Genomic DNA, 18,008 nt, shown 5'->3' on the forward strand with positions numbered 1-18,008 from the left:
CTATTATTTTCCCCACAGCTTTTCTATTGCATGTGTGTAGCAAAAAAAAGGATGCTTCCCAATGGATGTTTACTCTGCCTTTTCTATTTTCCCCGAATGCAAGGTCATATAACAGAGTTTGCCCAAGGGAAAAGGCCACTTGGTCGTCAGTGATCCCTCAGCTTACACTGAGCTTCTGAGGCAGATTGGAGACCTCCACAGAGGGCTCTGTCTTTCCGAACAACCTGGAGCAATGCACTTTCCAGGACAAGACTATCACCCACACTTGCTTGGCTTATTTAGGAGACTGCTGGCAGTCTCCTAAAAACAGGACACTCCAGCGGGGATGGTTTTTATTATATCCGAAGGAGCAGGAACCTCAACGGTTCCAACTCACTGATCTCAACTGCTAACTTTGGGCTCTGGACAAATGGGAGTTTGTGGAGTAAGGGATTGGAATAACTGTGCTTTCGCCAACAAAGAATACATAATATTTCAATGGAAAAAGTGATTTTGGTTTATCCAACTGTAGAGTGCACAAAGGTTTGCCATTAAGGGCAGAATTTTGGATGGGGAGGACAAATCAGGGTTGAATTGGGGGTCACAATCATGTATGTGTGGGGAACAGTCACCCGACAATGATTTGCCTTGAATTGACTAATTACTGGCCAGAGAACAGGCTCGTCTACAAATTAAGGACAGCAGGTATGCAAATAGAAGGCCCATTAGCACTGAAGGACAGAAAGGTAAGGTAAGGGAAGAGAGCCTCTATCTTGAGGCACCAGCTTTCCAACTTCTGAAATCTTTAATTGAAAAAATCCCATCAGCAGCTGGGACAAGAGTACGAAGGGGCAGCGTGCAGCTGTGGCCAGGCAGGACTTCAAAGCTTGCCTAGAGTATTTTCACAGCCCTGTGCTCACCCCTATCCAGGGGCTAAAATACTGTCCAAAACTTCCGTGTCCAATTTACTGAGAAACAAGGACTCAAACTATTACTCTAAACATGTGCTTATTTTCAAACTAAAAAATCTCACATCACTATCAAGACATTGCTCATGTTGTACATATATACTACAATTTGTAAGTTTCATAAAATGTTTGGACATTAAAGGCACGGTAGCACAGTGGTCAGCACTGTCGCTTCACAGCTTCAGGGTCCCAGGATCAATTCCCGGCTTGGGTCACTGTCTGTGCGAGTCTGCACATCCTCCTCATGTCCACGTGGGCTTCCTCCAAGAGTTCTGGTTTCCTCCCATAGTCCAAGACATGCAGGTTAGGTGGATTAGCCATGCTAAATTGCCCTTAGTGGCCAAAGGGGTTGGGTGGGGTTGCTGGATTGCAGGCATGGGGCGGAGGTGCGGGTTTAACTCGGGTGCTCTTTCCAAGGGCCGGTGCAGACGAGATGGGCCGAATGGCCCCCTTCTGCACTGTAAATTCTACGTCCATGTCTGAAGGAATAAAATATTAAACCTCTAAGGTGGTAGGGATACACAGGCAACTGGTAGGTCTGGAAGGGGATATGATTAAATAAACTCTGTGAACCTTTGCTCTACCATATTCAAGCAACTGTCACATCAACCACGGTGTTTATGGTTGGCCAATTAAAAGTGGATTAAGAATTTAAATTCTTGTCCTAGGATTTAAATTGGTGAACTGTGCCACCCATTAAGACAAATTGAAATTGCAACATTTTTCTTCTCTGTTAAAATCTTTGTGCTTAAGGTGAAAGATGTCAGTGCAAACAACGGAACTTCCACTTTGGACAATTAAGTTGTTATTTATTTCCCAACACTGCATTATTGGCAAGGAGTTTCATCAGCGGATGCACAATCTATAATGCAAAGTACATGTTGCACATAATCTCTTGATCAAATGGTCGTAAAAATCATACACCCTTGAATTAGCAATCGAGATTCTCAGCAGGCGGGGCTTTCAATTGAAATTGTGAAACACCACTATTATCGGCATTAAGCACTCAGTGTAGCAATGCCTTGTTGATCAAGGGCCCCTCAACTTTGTCTGAACAGCATTAATTGACTGAAATCTCAGAAGAGGATCTCTAATTGCACCAGAAAAAAAAAATCTATTTTCCCATGCCCACCAAACTTGTGGTTGGCTCTAAAGTCTTAGTAGCTTACAAGCAGTTCTTTTGGAACATAGGTTGCAACTACTATTCTTTTTTAAAATTTGAGTACATTAATATGAACAGGCAAGAGGTAATGCCATATTTCTAAACACCTACCGCAGAGGCTAAATTAGGAAACAGGAATGAGGTTATATCAAACTACAGTTTTAAAAGACTGACAATTATGAGTGGAAGTAACAAGTCCAGTAAAGAATCAGTTAGAGTAGGATATTGTGAAATTAATGTTGTTGCCTACACAGCATATATAGTGCCTTAACATAATAAGACATTCCAAAGCACTTCACAGAGGCATTATGAAACAAAAGTATGACACCAAGTCACATTAGGTGATGTTAGGGCAGATGATCAAAAGCTGGATGCTAAGGAGTGCCTTTAAAGATAGAGAGGAGGAGAGATCAAGGGAAGATATTCCAAAACAGGGCCTAGGCAGCTGAAGTATGGCCATCAATTAAAGATGATGTGGAGATGCCGGTGTTGGACTAGGGTCAGCACAGTAAGAAGTCTTACAACACCAGGTTAAAGTCCAACAGGTTTGTTTCAAACACCTGCAGCGTATGAGGTAGACAACGTTGGCCGAGTCGCACGAGTATGTACCGCGTACCTGGTGGGTGGTGTTCTCACGTGTAATGGTGGTATCCATGTCGATGATCTGGCGTGTCTTGCAGATTGCCATGCCAGGGTTGTGCGGAGTTGTGATCGCTGTTCTGAAGGCTGGGTAGTTTGCTGCAAACAATGGTTTGTTTGAGGTTGCGCGGTTGTTTGAAGGCAAGTAGTGGGGGTGTGGGGATGACCTTGGCAAGATGTTCACATTCATCGATGACGTGTTGAAGGCTGCGAAGAAGATGTCGTAGTTTCTCCGCTCCGGGAAAGTACTGGACGACGAAGGGTACACTGTCAGTTGTGTCCTGCGTTTGTCTTCTGAGGAGGTCGGTGCGATTTTTTTGCTGTGGCACGTTGGAACTGTCAATCGCTGAGTCAAGCGCCATATCCCGTTCGTATGAGGGCATCTTTCAGCATCTGTAGATATCTGTTACATTCCTCCTCGTCTGAGCAGATCCTGTGTATACGGAGGGCTTGTCCACAGGGGATGGCTTCTTTAATGTGTTTAGGGTGGAAGCTGGAGAAGTGGAGCATCGTGAGGTTATCCGTGGGCTGAGGTGACCATCCTTGATGGAGACGAGTGTGTCCAAGAATGCAACTGATTTTGGAGAGTAGTCCATGGTGAGTCTGATGGTGGGATGGACTTTATTGATGTCATCATGTAGTCGTTTCAGTGATTCTTCGCCGTGGGTCCAAAGGAAAAAATGTCATCGATGTATCTGGTGTATAACCTTGGTTGAAGGTTCTGTGCAGTGAGGAGGACTTATTCAAACTTGTGCATGAAGATGTTGGCATATTGAGGTGCAAATTTGGTCCCCATGGCTGTTCCATGCGTCTGGATGAAGAACTTGTTGTCGATGGTGAAGACGTTGTGATCTAGAATGAAGCGGATGAGTTGCAGAATTGGGTCTGGAGATTGGCAGTTGTCGGTGTTGAGTACTGAGGCTGTTGCAGCAATGCCGTCGTCATGGGGGATCCTGTGTAAAGTGCAGAGACGTCCATTGTGACGAGGAATGTTCCTGGTTCAATTGGTCCATGGTGCTGAGTTTCTGTAGGAAGTCCGTCGTGTCGCGACAGAAGCTGGGTATACCTTGTACCTCGATGTAGCGAGAGTGGTTCTCACACAGGGTCCCATTGCCTGAAACAATAGGACGGCCTGGTGTGTTGGCCTTGTGTATTTTCGGGAGGCAGTAGAGATCCCCAATGCGGAGAGAACGTGGGATGAGAGCACATAGGGTGCTCTCAAGGTCTGGATCCAAGGTCTTGATCAGTCTGTTGAGTGGCGGATGTGTTCCTTGGTCGGATCTGCGGGTAACTGTCTGTAGTCTTCCTGGTTGTTGAGTTGTCGGTATACTTCTTTGCAGTACTCCGTTCTGTTCAGTATGACGGTGGCCCCTCCTTTGTCTGCTGGCTTGATGACGATGTTGCGGTTAGTCTTGAGAGCGCGGATGGCATTGCGTTGTGCTTGGGTGATGTTCGGGGCTGTCTTGTGAATGCGACTGATTAATCTGGCATTGACGCGACTCCTGACGGCTTGAGCATACATGTCGAGTCTAGGGCATCGGCCTTCCGGAGGGGTCCAATTCGACTCTTTCCTCTTTGGTTGCCGCACCGCAGATCTCTCGGTCTGCTGTTCCAGTTCATTGGTAGTCTCCTTGGGTTCGCTGTCGGCCTCTTGGGGTCTGTGGAAGAATTCCCGGAGCCTCATTCGCCTGATGAATTCCTCCGTGTCTGCCGCGAGACTGATGGGGTCCATTTTGGTGGTGGTGCAGAAATTGAGCCCTCTGCTGAGGACTTCGATTTCGTCTGGTTAAAGGGTGTAGTCTGACAAGTTGACAATAGATTTCCCTGTATTGTTTTCTACTGTGGTACCGGAGGAGGCTTGGTTGCTGTTGGTGGTGATGCTGAGTTTCTCAAGCTTCCTGTTCTTGGTGTGCATATAGGTGGCATAGTATCGTTGTCTCATCTGTTTGGCAGTGTTCCGCAGCTGGTCTGCTGCGTCCTGAGCGCAAGTTGAGAATATGGCCTCTATCTTGGTTCCCAGGTTGTGTCAACTGCTGTACAGCTGGCATACGAGGTGGTTGAGGAGTGTGCGAGAGGTGCGACGGCAGAGTCTCTCAGCGTAGTCTGTGTTGTAGGTCGACTTGAGTGGGTTTGTGATCTATTTGTGATCACAAGCCCACTCAAGTCGACCTACAACACAGACTACACGGAGAGACTCTGCCGTTACGATGCACCACTTCTGCAGCTTCCACCCTAAACACATTAAAGAAGCCATCCCCTATGGACAAGCCCTCCGAAAACACAGGATCTGCTCAGACGAGGAGGAGCGTAACAGACATCTACAGACGCTGAAAGATGCCCTCGTATGAATGGGATATGGCGCTTTACTCATCGATCAACAGTTCCAACGCGCCACAGCAAACAACCGCACCGACCTCCTCAGAAGACAAACACAGGTCACAACCGACAGAGTACCCTTCGTCGTCTAGTACTTTCCCGGAGCGGAGAAACTACGACATCTTCTTTGCAGCTTTCAACACATCATCAATGAAGATGACCACTACTTGCCTTCAAACAACCGTGCAACCTCAAACCATTGTTTGCAGCAAACTACCCAGCCTTCAGAATAGCAACCACAATACCACACAACCCTGCCATGGCAATCTCTGCAAGACGTGCCAGATCATCGACATGGAAACGACCATTACACGTGAGAACACCACCCACCAGGTACGCGGTACATACTCGTGCGACTCGGCCAACGTCATCTACCTCATACGCTGCAGGAAAGGATGTCCCGAAGCGTGGTGCATTGGCGAGACCATGCAGACGCTGCGACAACGAATGAACAGACATCACGCGACAATCACCAGGCAGGAATGTTCCCTTCCAGTCGGTGAACACTACAGCAGTCAAGGGCGTTCAGTCTCTGATCTCCGGGTAAGCATTCTCCAAGGTGGCCTTCAGGACACGCAACAACGCAGAATCGCCGAGCAGAAACTTATAGCCAAGTTCCACACACATGAGTGCGGCCTTAACCGGGACCTGAGATTCATGTCGCATTACATTCATCCCCCACCATCTGGCCTGGGCTTGCGAAATCCTACCAACTGTCCTGGCTTGAGACAATTCACACCTCTTTAACCTGGGGTTACCCCTATCTCTTGCATCTTTGAATTTGTCTATATATATGTTTCTGGAATATACCTCTTCATTCACCTGAGGAAGGAGCAGTGCTCCGAAAGCTAGTGTTTGAAACAAACCTGTTGGTCTTTAACCTGGTGTTGTTAGACGTCTTACTGTCATCAATTAAAGGATTTAAAAAGAGGCCAGAAATAAAGGAGCACAGCTATATCAGAGAACTGGCAGACTGGAGGAGATTGTGGAGATAAAGAAAGGCCAAACTGTGGAGGGATTTGAAAACAAAGCTCAGAATTTTACACACACTTGTAGGGAAGTACATCCACAGCAATTTACAAGGGAGGGGAAGGTTAAATTTAGAGAAGAATTTAACATATTGATATCAAGAAAGTTTGGATGGAGAAACAGAGGAGAGAGGGATTGGCCATCAGGCAACACGCTTTTTTGGTTCCTGTCCAGGATTCAAAACAGATCATTTTAGAAGGGCTTTCCAAGACATGGCAGATTTAAAATTCTGGATGACCTTTGACTTTAGGAACAGCTGGGGATAATAGAAATGTTTACCACAAACATTTGTAAGTAGCTTTAATATGGAGGTTAAAGGATACAGAGATGTCAAAATAGATGAAAAAGGATTCTGCTTAGAATTTTCAGAATTCCAATGACCAAAATGACTTTCATGGAAACAGCTGATGAAAGAATATTATGCTAAATCGCTGCACTATGAAATCCACTTTTTATCATTGTATCCCCTATACTCCCTCTTTTAGCTTCCTTACATCACACAACAATTCTATAACTAGAGGTGGAATGGGGTGGTGCTGGTGGGGACAGACAGGGTGACAGGCAAATTACTTCTGCCACTAGGAGGTACATATAGGTTTAGAGTGACTTGCTCTGTGTATCAATGGAGAAAAAATGGAATCGCCTAGTTGTGACAAATCCAAAGGAGATGATTACAGACTCACCTTGTGGAATAGTTTTGGGATCATCTATTCCTCACTCTTTGAATTTCTGGGTTTCTGCCACATTGTTAAGAGGAGGCAATTAGGTTTGGTGGTTTTCAACAAAAGAGGGTTTTAAATACATATTAATACATTTCACACACACCAAACTAAAATAGTACCTTGAAGATAACCCTGATAGGGCCTTATTGAATACTTCTGGAGTGCTGTCATTTGAGGCTGGAACATCAGGAATATCCGAATCATATTTCAAATCTAGATCGCCATCAACTTCCAGTCCAGCTTTATCATCAACATCAACCTCCTAGATTGCAAAACCAAATAAATACATTGGCAATGTATTGTTTAAATAATCAAAAGTTTTATTTTTAGAACAACTCAAAATTTCTCAAATCTTGGAGACTGTGTCAGACGTGACTCAGTTGGCAATACTTCTGCTTCAGGTATCACAAGGTCCGGGGCAGCATGGCGGCACTGTGGGTCGATCCCGGCTCGGTTTCACTGTCCGTGTGGAGTTTGCACATTCTCCCCGTGTTTACGTGGGACTCACCCCCATGACCCAAAGATGTGCTGTGTAGGTTGATTGGCCACGCTAAATTGCCCCTTAATTGGAAAAATAATTAATTGGGTACTCTAAATTTTAAAAAGGATCACAAGGTCAGAGTTCAAGATTACTCAGAAGCTTGCGCACAAAAATGAAGGCTGATTGTCTAGTACAGAATTGAGGTGGTGCTGCACTGCATAAAATATCACCTTTTGGAAGAGATATTAATCACAAGCCCTGTTTGCCTACTCAGGTAGATATAAAAGAATCCATGTACAGTATTATTTATAGAAGTATGGAGTAATCCCCAATTACCTGGCCAATATGTACTCCTTAATTATCACAAAAACAGATTGTCTGGTCATTAACATATTGCTGTTTGGTGAGTTTAGTTGTGTGCATATGGGCTGCAGTGTATTACAACACAGTGACTACATTTCAAGAGTTTATGAAAATGCATTCCTTTCTGGCCATCGAGTCTGCACTGACCCTCTGAAAGAGCACCCTCCCTAGGCCCACTCCCTCGTCCTACCACCGTAACCCCACCTAATCTGCACATCATCTTCTGCACTGTAGGGATTCTATGGATAATGGTCTGTGAGCAAAGCACATGTTTAAAGAGATCAAGATTAGAACTGATGATGCACGGGCACATATTCTTGAAAGTGAAATGTGTAATAATGTACAGTTATTGTAAAGGCATGGCTTTCTCCTGAACATAAAAGCACCATGTCCTGGTGAAGAGGCCAAACTGAACAGTGTAGGAAGATTAAGTTAACATGGCAAAGGGTGGTAAAATGTTGAGACTAGAGGAGTGCTTAATTAACATTGTTATTGAAATAGAAGCAGAAAGCAAGAGAAAATAAACTAAAGGGAAAAGAAGATACCATGAAGTAGTTAACATTAAAGATGCCACTGAAACAACAGAGGATATCAAAAGAGTTAAGGAAGGAGCACTCATCCAGCATTAAAGTAAAGTAAAGGAGAGCTGAATTAATACAGAATCCAACTGCATACAATTTAGGAAATGGTACAATAATGTGCCATGCATTACAAGTCAACAAATAGACATATGGAATCTACAGACAATTTAGGGAAATGTGCAAGAACAAGCCAATAATATTGGGTGATATTAACATTTGTAATGCATGGTCCAAGAGAATACTATGTTCCACAGTTCCAGTACTATGTGACACAGTAGATTAGTAAACACAGTAATGGGGAAGCTTTTCAGTTCTGGGACCCGAGCTTGAAAACATAAGTTTTACTCTATGACTGAAAAGGTCAATTGTGAAAGGGCTCTGGCAAATTCCAACTTCAGTTCCCTGATGGCTACTATCAAAACACTAACAAATTCTCAGCTTCACTCAAGGGTGTGCTCCATTGGCTGATATGGAAAACAAACAACTTGTAGATTTAATTGAACACAGGAGCAGAAAAATCTCCCAACACATGGTCAGTCACATAATACACTACATGTTGAAAGCTTCCAATTACTTAGTTGTTAATAAAAATCCAACTTGAAGACCAGAGGAATTGTTGTAGAAATATAGCACAATTATACAGGATACTGGACAAGAAATTAAAAAGCTCATGAATCCTAAGAGTGGGGACAATATTGGAAAGGAAAACATTGTGGAGATACAGGGCTATGACCTGAGAAAATGTCTAGTTTTACAATGAAAACGTTGCCGGCACCGTCACACCGATGCTCCGCCCAGTTGGGGGCTAGCAGCCACGCCACGTCAAACTCCCGGCATTCCCGACATTAACAGCCGGAGAATTGCCGATTCCGTGGCCGCGCATGCACACGGCGACGACCTGCAGCAGTTGCATCGTACAACATGGTGTCGGCCGCGCACAGACAGGGGCGGTCAAATAGTGTCCCCCTGGACACCCCCTCGCCACCTCCCCCCCCAACCTGACCCCCCCTCCCCCCCACCTGACCCCCCCCCCCAGTCCTTGCCGAACACCCCTGCCAGCAGGACGGCTTCCACCTGAATGTGGCGGCACTAAACAGTCCACAGCCGCCCACACACGACCCGCACGATCAGGAACACGGCCCATCGTGAGCAGAGCATCGGGGAGGGCCTCAAATCGATGCGCTGGCGCCATCGCAACAGCATGCGCCTCGATGATGCCAATTTGGAGGGGGTGGAGCATCCGAAAATGGCACCGGCCCCGATTCGTATTGCAAACGGGGATTCTCCACCCAATCACCGAATACGATTTCGGCATTGTGCAATGGAGAATCCCACCCAGCTATCGAAAAACTGGAATTCTCCAACTAAAGACAAAAGCATCTTCAATAGGGAGGAGGGTGGTGCCAAGGGGAAAGAGAGAAAGCCTTACGTGGAAAATTACGAATCTGGTTTGAACAAGGGAGTTGAAATTTCTTCGAAAGCTCCTTAAAGCTGGCAAACCTTCCTCCTCAAACAAGTCCCCAAAACCTCTCCAAACCCTTCCCCTCCCATGACCTAAAGATAGACTCAAACACGCTGGTAAAAAGTGATTATTAGGGGGTCAACATAGACATGGAACTAAAGTTTAAAATGCTGTTGAACTGCTTCCAGATTCTCAGAATGGACACCACCACTGGAGGAAAATCTTGTTGGAGAGAATGACTACGATGCCGTTTACTAATGCACCAAGACTTAGAACCCTTACAGAAACTCACCTCCACTTGCCCCCATTTAATCCCGGGTCACTTCGGGGAGGCAGTGGCGTAGTGATATTATCGCTGGACTAGTAATCCAGAGACCCAGAGTCATGCTTTGGGAACCTTGGTTCAAATCCCGCCATGACAGATGGTGAAATTTGAATTCAATAAAAATCTGGAATTGAAAGTCGAAAGATGAACATGAACCCATTGTCAATTGTCATAAAAACCCATCTAAATCTCCTTAGTTGGTCTGGCCTACATGTGACTTCATATCCACAGCAATGTAGTTGACATTTAAATGCCCTCATGGACAATAAATGCTGGCTCAGCCTTCAACGCCCACATCCCATGAATGAATAAAAACACTAAACCATCCACAGTACTTGATGTGGAGATGCCGGCATTGGACTGGGGTGGGCACAGTAAGAAGTCTTACAACATCAGGTTAAAGTCCAACAGGTTTGTTTCGAATCACTAGCTTTCGGAACACAACTCCTTCATCAGGTACCTTCTCAATTTGGTTGCCAAATAATAAATAAATTGGGTAAAGCCAAATCTCCTGATTGCCTATCTCTGGACAAACGCCCTATCCATCCTTGGATCTTACACACCCAAATAAAAAAAGGCACTAATTTATTAATCTTGACAGAAAAGGACTTGGGGAGAATAAAGGGGAGACATTGTAAAATAAATCAAAATCTCAGGCACACATTCATCTTTGACTCTGCCTGCCAGGGACAGAGGGAAATTATCCCACTTCTGCAAGTCAGACTTAATCCCATTAACCAGACTAGTATAGTTTAATTTATGGAAGGAGGCCCAATCGTGGGCCACTTGGATTCCAGATAATGAAAGCTAGAACTGGCAAAGCGAAACGGCAACATCCCAGATGGACTCCCTTCCTCGGGAGTTTAACTGGAAAGTATTTCACTGTTATTCAATTCAACCTATTTCCAGAGAAGGAGCAAAAGTTCCCAAGCAGCTTCATTACATCATCCATAGTGAATACCGGTTCCATAATATAAAGAAGGTCATCCGCACACAATGACACCCTATGTTCCACCCCTCCCCGATTTATCCCCCTCTACTAACTGGAAGATCTAAGTACTGAAGCGGAGGCAATGGACATCCCTGCCTTGTGCCCCTATTCAACGATAAAAAACCCAACATCACAGCATTAGGGATCCTGTACAATAGACGAATCCGGGATATAAACGTTTGTCCAAATCCAAACCTCCCAAGAATCTCAAAAATATATCCCTACTCCACCCTATGAAATGCCTTTTCAGTATCCAGGGTAACAATCACCTCTGGCATTGAAGAAGGGAAGAGAACAACCAGCGTCTTTTGGCCAATAAATCACCTCTGGAAGGCAGGACTCCAACTGCTGTGCCAGCATCTTTGCAAGCAACTTAGCTTCCTCATTTAAAAGCGAAATCGGTCGGCCTGATCAACATTCAGTAGGTTCATTGTCTTTCTTAAGGATAAGGGTAATAGAGGCCCGCGTAAGTGTAATGGCAACAAACCCCGGGACAAGTAGTCGTTAAATATGTCTAAAACTAGAGGGACTAACTATTGCGCAAACCTCTTATACAACTCAATGGGGAAACCATCAGGGCCAGGAAATTTACCGCCTGCATCAACCCGATACATTTCCTTTCCTCAGGGCCCAATGTGAATTCCAACTCTTCCCGCCTCTCATTTAAATGTACTTACCCGGTTGGACCCAGTATGCTCCTGCCTTCTGCAATGTTCTGCCCCTCTCAGGTGGACGTCACGCAGGCACAAATTACAAGTATTTACAAACAGGGACTGGGTGCAGAGTGTGAGCGGGTGGCTAAAAAAACACTGAAAAACCATTGAAAACTGTCAGGCTTGCTGGGGGTGGCTGCCCAGGCCAGTGACTTAGTGCTGAGTCCATGGACTCGTAGTATTTCTCTTCTCCCCCATTTACGCGCACACCCCCCCCCCCCCACCCCCGATCGGGATGTCAGTGCTGAGTCCATGGACTCGTAGTATTTCTCTTCTCCCCCATTTACACACACACCCTCCCCCCCCACCCCCCGCCCAGGATCAGGATGTCATTGCAGCAGTATGTATTTTAAACGCACCTCTTCGGTGCTTTTTACAGGCTTCTGGCTCACGCTGCCGAGTGCAGTTTGTATTCTTTGAATGCTCAGAAGGCCTCTGGTCATCTGGAATCCCACCCAGGCTGCCCCTCTGGACATGGAAATATTTGAATTTTCCTCCATTTTGGATTGCTCCTCCATTTTTGCATTGGTTAGAACAGATTGTCTGTTTATTCAGCTCAACTTCATTTTGGACAAAACATGCACAGCAAACATAACCTAAGGAGGCTGGCCCCACTTATCTGCTATGTTCACTCTCAGGAGTAGCTCATGGCCATCTGACATTACTGCTCATGAACAGTTGTTGTTCTGTTTGCCTTTAGAAATAACTTATGGTTTTCTGAAAGAAACTTCATTAATTTTTGCCTCAGCCACATCTGTCTGGTTGGCTAATGGAGATAACTCAGAGGCAACAGACAAGGATCTCCACTAGAGACAACGGGCGGGATGCTCCACCCCACCATGCCACATTCCTGCCTCACCACGCCAGTAAGATGCTCCGTTACGCCGGCTGGTCAATGTGGGGTAGCCCCACGCCGCCAGGAAACCCCCGAAAAACAGAGCAGCCTGCCCAGCGTTTGCGGGATACGCGTTATCTGAATGGCCTAGCCGAATGAGACTGTCATTAAATCAAAAGGCTGCTTATGATACCCATTGATTCAAGGCCTGAGACAATTATGACAGGAGTGTTAATCCGTCAATGCAACTTGACTGTCCGCTTTTGCGATCAGCTGAAACAATAATTAGTGAGGACTTGTGATATCAGAGACCTACACCTACTTGGTACAAAGAAGCAATTACTTTCGATTCTATTGGACTCTGTAACAGTATATGGTTAATTTGTAATGACACAAATTTTAGCTGTCATTATTATTTTGACACTATGTATTAACTAAAACATGTCAGCAGACGTGTAGAAGGCCATATTATAAACTGTGATTAATGCCATACATTTATGTTATGAATTCACTCTGTATAACCTTTATAAATGGTAATCATGGATACACACTTGTATTAAGGACACACCTTATTTAATCTCAAGTATAATTTGTATTATAATCTAATACACCAAGCATTATAAAATATTCTGTGAATTAGGAGTGCTGATCATATTATATCCTTTGTATTATAAGTAAAATGGTTCATGGCAGCTTTTAGGTTCACAGTAAGAAATTAGTTGGGGCCTCAGATAAGAGAGACCGACTCTTTGTTTTTGTAAGAATCCAAGTTGCTGGCATTAGCTGGTATTGGAGGAGAGGAATTGGAAGCCATAGATTCCTCACCTACAGGATGAAGGAGTTTCCGGCTAGCAAATATCTAGAAGCAGGACCTATTACCAATTCCAAAGGTCACGGGAGACCCGTCACCATGGAGATTTTGAGGGTCTTGAATAAACATTACTTGTTAGGGAAGTGCAAGGCTACAGAATAGTGGGAGGAGCAAAGAGGAGTGATAAGACTGTCTAAAAATGTATATAAATTGTGCCCTCGCATCTGCAAGCCGAAATGAGTGCTTTCTGATCTGTTGTTATGTGAGGGTTAAGGCAGACCTCTCCTGGCCATTTTACAATCTTTAATAAATCATCTGAACGAAATACAACACTTGATCCTTGTCCACTCTTTCGAGTCTAACAACACCCTAATACCCGAGGGCCCCTGAATGAGCTTGGTTACGCTCATCAAGGGGATGAGCGTGGCCAAGCTTATTCTGGGGTCCAGCAGGTGTTGGCACTCCTCAGAAGCGCTGCCCCACTGCGAAGGAAGGTGATCATAAGAACATAAAAACTAGGAGCAAGGATAGGCCACCTGGCCCCTTGAGCTTGCTTTGCCATTTAATAAGATCATGGCTGATCTTTTTGTGGACTCAGCTCCACTTATCCACTGGCTCACCATAACCCTTTGTCATAATATCCACTCATGTATATAATGAGATGCAGACAGGCAGTGATTGACACATAGGATGACCAGTAAGCATACAACACAGTACAGCCAATCACCAGACAGGGCACTGCCACTATAAAGCCAGAGGGCACTAGGTTTCCCGCTCTCTGGGGACCCAGCTACTGAGACAGTCAGAGTCCACGAGCTAGCAAGTGCAAACACCATGCGGTAGCTAGTAAGTATGGTCAGGCTTACTACAAGGTCACCAGTCAGATCAGTATACTGTCGACCCACAGCTGAATATGTATAGCAGTTCTATAGTTGAATAAAACAGTGTTGGATCTTCTCCAATGTTAGACGTCTGTTTCTAACTTCCCTGCATCGAGTGCAGTCCACATCGAACCAACCTGCCTAACACATCACCCTTCATTCCTTTACTGTTCAAAAATCTATCTATCTTTGCCTTAAAAAAACTCAACGAGGTAGCCTCAACTGCTTCACTGGGCAGGGAATTCCACAGATTCACAATCCTTTGGGTGAAGAAGTTCTTCCTCAACTCAGTCCTAAATCTGCTCCCCCTTATTTTGAGGCTATGTCCCCTAGTTCTAGTTGCACCCGCTAGTGGAAACAGCCTCCCTGCTTCTATCCTATCTATTCCCTTCATTATTTTATATGTTCCATAAGATCTCCCTTCAATCTTCTAAATTCCAATGAGTATAGCCAGTCTACTCAGTCTCTCCTCATAAACTAATCCTCTCATCTCCGGAATCAACCTAGTGAATCTCCTCTGCAACCTCTCCAGTGCCAAATAAGACGACCAAAACTGTACACAGTACTCCAGGTGTGACCTCACAAGCCAATACAGCTGCAACATAACTTCCTGCTTTTAAACTTCATCCCTCTAGCAATTGTGGTGATATGCATCACTGTATATACACAAGGGGTTAATGTAAATACACTACAACTAAGTAACCACTAGAGGGAGCACCCCGAGATGTCATGACATGCAGACATACAGCTAATGGGTCATTACAACAGGACACAACCAATGGGTAATCAGGACGCCCAGAGGTGGCATTTCCACAAGGGGCCACTTCACAACCCAAATAAAAGGACAGGGCATACATGCTCTGCCTCTTTGCACAGACAGACATCTAGAGAGTACATCAGGGTTGATCAACAGCATCACACCCAGCTTACAGCAGGCTAGTAAAGATAGACTGAGTTACTACAGCTCGATTAGCAGAGAGTCAAACTCATTTAAGAACTGTGTTAATAGTTCAATAAACAAGTTGAACTCATTTCATAGTCTGGAGCTTCCTTTGTCAAAGCATACAACAAGGAAGCAGCTTATGCTACACAAAGCAGCATAACACAACAGCAATGAAGGGCAAAATTCAATTTGCCTTAATTACCTGCTGCACATGCAAACTAACATTTTGTGATTCATGCACAAGGACACCCAGGTGACTCTGCACAGCAGCATGCTGAACGTTTTTACGATTTAAAGAATAGTCCTTTGTGCTGTTATTCCTACCAAAATGGATGACCTCACATTTACCAATATTGTACTCCTGTACTCCATCTGCTAGACCCTTGCCACTCACTTGAAATGAAATGAAATGAAAATTGCTTATTGTCACGAGTAGGCTTCAATTAAGTTACTGTGAAAAGCCCCTAGTCGCCACATTCCGGCGCCTGTCCGGGGAGGCTGGTACGGGAATCGAACCGTGCTGCTGGCCTGCTTGGTCTGCTTTAAAAGCCAGCGATTTAGCCTATTGAGCTAAACCAGCCCCTTTAACTATTTATATCCCTCTGCAGACTTTCAGTGTCCTCTTCACACTGGCTCTTCCATTCATCTTGGCGTCATCTGCAAACTTTGACATATTACACTTGGTCCCCAGAGCTCATCCCAACCAGACGACACCTGCACTGTGGCCTTTGGAGCCTCCCCTGGTTCTCTGCCCCTCTCAGGGCAGAGGCCTCAGCAGTGATCCCCACCGCTCTGGATAACCACCTGTCTCCTCCTGGTGAGGCTGCAGAACTGACTGTCTCTGTCACCACATCCCAGGCAGTGTTCAGGAGAGCAGTGTTCGACCCTGGGGAAGAGGGTGACCCTCCGTTCCTCACAGGCATGGTGCTGTGGTCCACTTGAGCCACCTTGGTTACTGCAGTGAGTGTGTGTTAAGTGGTGCGCTTAAAAACAGCTCCAGCTGCCAGGCTCTTTAGCGCTAACTCCTGCCCCAGCAGTTAGGATGCCCGCTGGACCAGGAATTGCTCTCAATTCACACCAGCAGAGTGCTGGTCCATTTTCATGTCCTGACTCTCTTACTGAATAGCACCCCCAACAGGAACGGGAACCGCTCTTGATTCAGTCCCGGCATCAACACTTTAATCCTGCCACTTGTTGATGAGCTCTTCATTTCGGGTCTTTTGGCAAATCTGGTTATTTGGCTTCACGTGCTTCACAGGGATTGTAACACCAGGGGCTCTGCTCATGCTCATCGTGGATGCAATTCTTTTTATTTTAAAATCCGAATCCTGACATTTCTACAGGTTACTCAGTGAATGGGGTCATGTGTTATTCGAGGACACTCACATACCCAGAGGTGGAATAAGATAACAGACAGCGCAATCAGATACTTCCATGTAATTTGCGATAAAACAGTAGACCCATTTGCTCTATGTATAGCTAAATTAATTATATACCAAATACTTTACAAATGAAAAACAATTATCACAAGAATTCTCAACACTCTTCTGGAAGAAAGCAGAATTAGATAAACAGTACCTGAAGATTCTGCTTTTTTAACAAAGTTATATTAGTACAAGCCTTTGCACGATAAATAAAACATAAACATTCTTCAATTAAATAAAAAAATAATATCAGGATAAGTAAATAGAAATTGAAAAACTGCAGCAAAAAAATATAAATATATCCAGTTATGGGTTCGATCCTGTTCTTTTCTTCATTCCAGGATGTTGAATAATCAGAAACAAAGTGAATTTCCTGGATTCTCAGTTCAATGAAGTTCATTTGGTTTAAAAAGCAGCAGGAAGTATCTGGTTAACAGCCACTAAGTACACAGTGCAGTAAAAAAATATATAATTGATATCACTGATGTTTGTGGGATCTTGCCGTGCATACACTGGCTGCTATATTTTCCTACATTGCAATAGTGACTACACTTGGAAAATCCATCATTAACTGTGATCACTTTGGGACACACTTTGGTAGTAAACTGCATAAATGTCGAAATGCTCCATCATGATAGCAATTAGTCATTAAAGCTTAATTATGCGTATTACTGCATGCAATTGACCTAATGTGTATATTTATTCAATAATTTAATTATTTGTTTGAAAAGAATTCTGTTCCGCAGGGCCCCGGTGGTTTTAGCAGCCAGCAGGTGAAATTGGCAAAGGAATCTGTTTTTCAGCCTGGGCTAATGATGCATAGTGGTTTGTTTGGTGAGTTCCCTGGGGAGTTAATGTGCTTTGCAACCTGCAGAGATAATTTGATTGTTAGCTTGGGGAGATGAGGTCATTGCTGAGTGGAGCCAAGAAAGTCAGAAACTTTGGAGAAGCTGTGAGAGCGAGGGTCTGAGTTCTGATCTGCCTGACTGGGTATCACCAATTTTTTCCAAGTGGGATAGTTAAAAAATGTAATATTTTAAAGCAGAGCAGTATTTTCTGAAGATAAGGAAGAGGCTGAAACAACTCAGTTGAAGCAGATAGTTGAAGATATTCACCCACAGTCTGAAGGGGTTCCAACTGAAGCTAAATCTGTTTTATAAAGCAAGTATTACTCTATGCTCTGCTAATTTTAAGATGGGTTAAGAACTGTACGTTTCTTTTCCTGTTGTTTAATGGGAAATTGTACAGTTGTGTTAAGGGGTTACTGTAAGCTGTTCTTTTCAGGTGTGAAGTCAAAAGTTTAATATTGTATTCATAATAAAC

General features: G+C 44.5%; 1 protein-coding gene across 3 annotated transcripts in view; it reads right to left on the reverse strand.

Annotated features, from left to right (window-relative positions):
- Window positions 1–18,008, reverse strand: part of cds1 (CDP-diacylglycerol synthase (phosphatidate cytidylyltransferase) 1) — a 130,990-nt gene that overhangs the window by 79,060 nt on the left and 33,922 nt on the right. The window contains exon 2 of one of the 3 annotated variants that reach the window (XM_038791774.1): window positions 6,995–7,137. The exons of 1 other annotated variant lie outside the window; for it this stretch is intronic. In XM_038791774.1, the coding sequence (XP_038647702.1) occupies window positions 6,995–7,137 (143 nt within the window). Of the gene's footprint in view, window positions 1–6,994; window positions 7,138–18,008 lie in introns of those variants that run through there. One more of the 3 variants, XM_038791775.1, reaches the window with a different exon arrangement.

Source organism: Scyliorhinus canicula, chromosome 3 (genome assembly GCF_902713615.1).
Source record: "Scyliorhinus canicula chromosome 3, sScyCan1.1, whole genome shotgun sequence".
Lineage (NCBI taxonomy): Eukaryota > Metazoa > Chordata > Chondrichthyes > Carcharhiniformes > Scyliorhinidae > Scyliorhinus > Scyliorhinus canicula.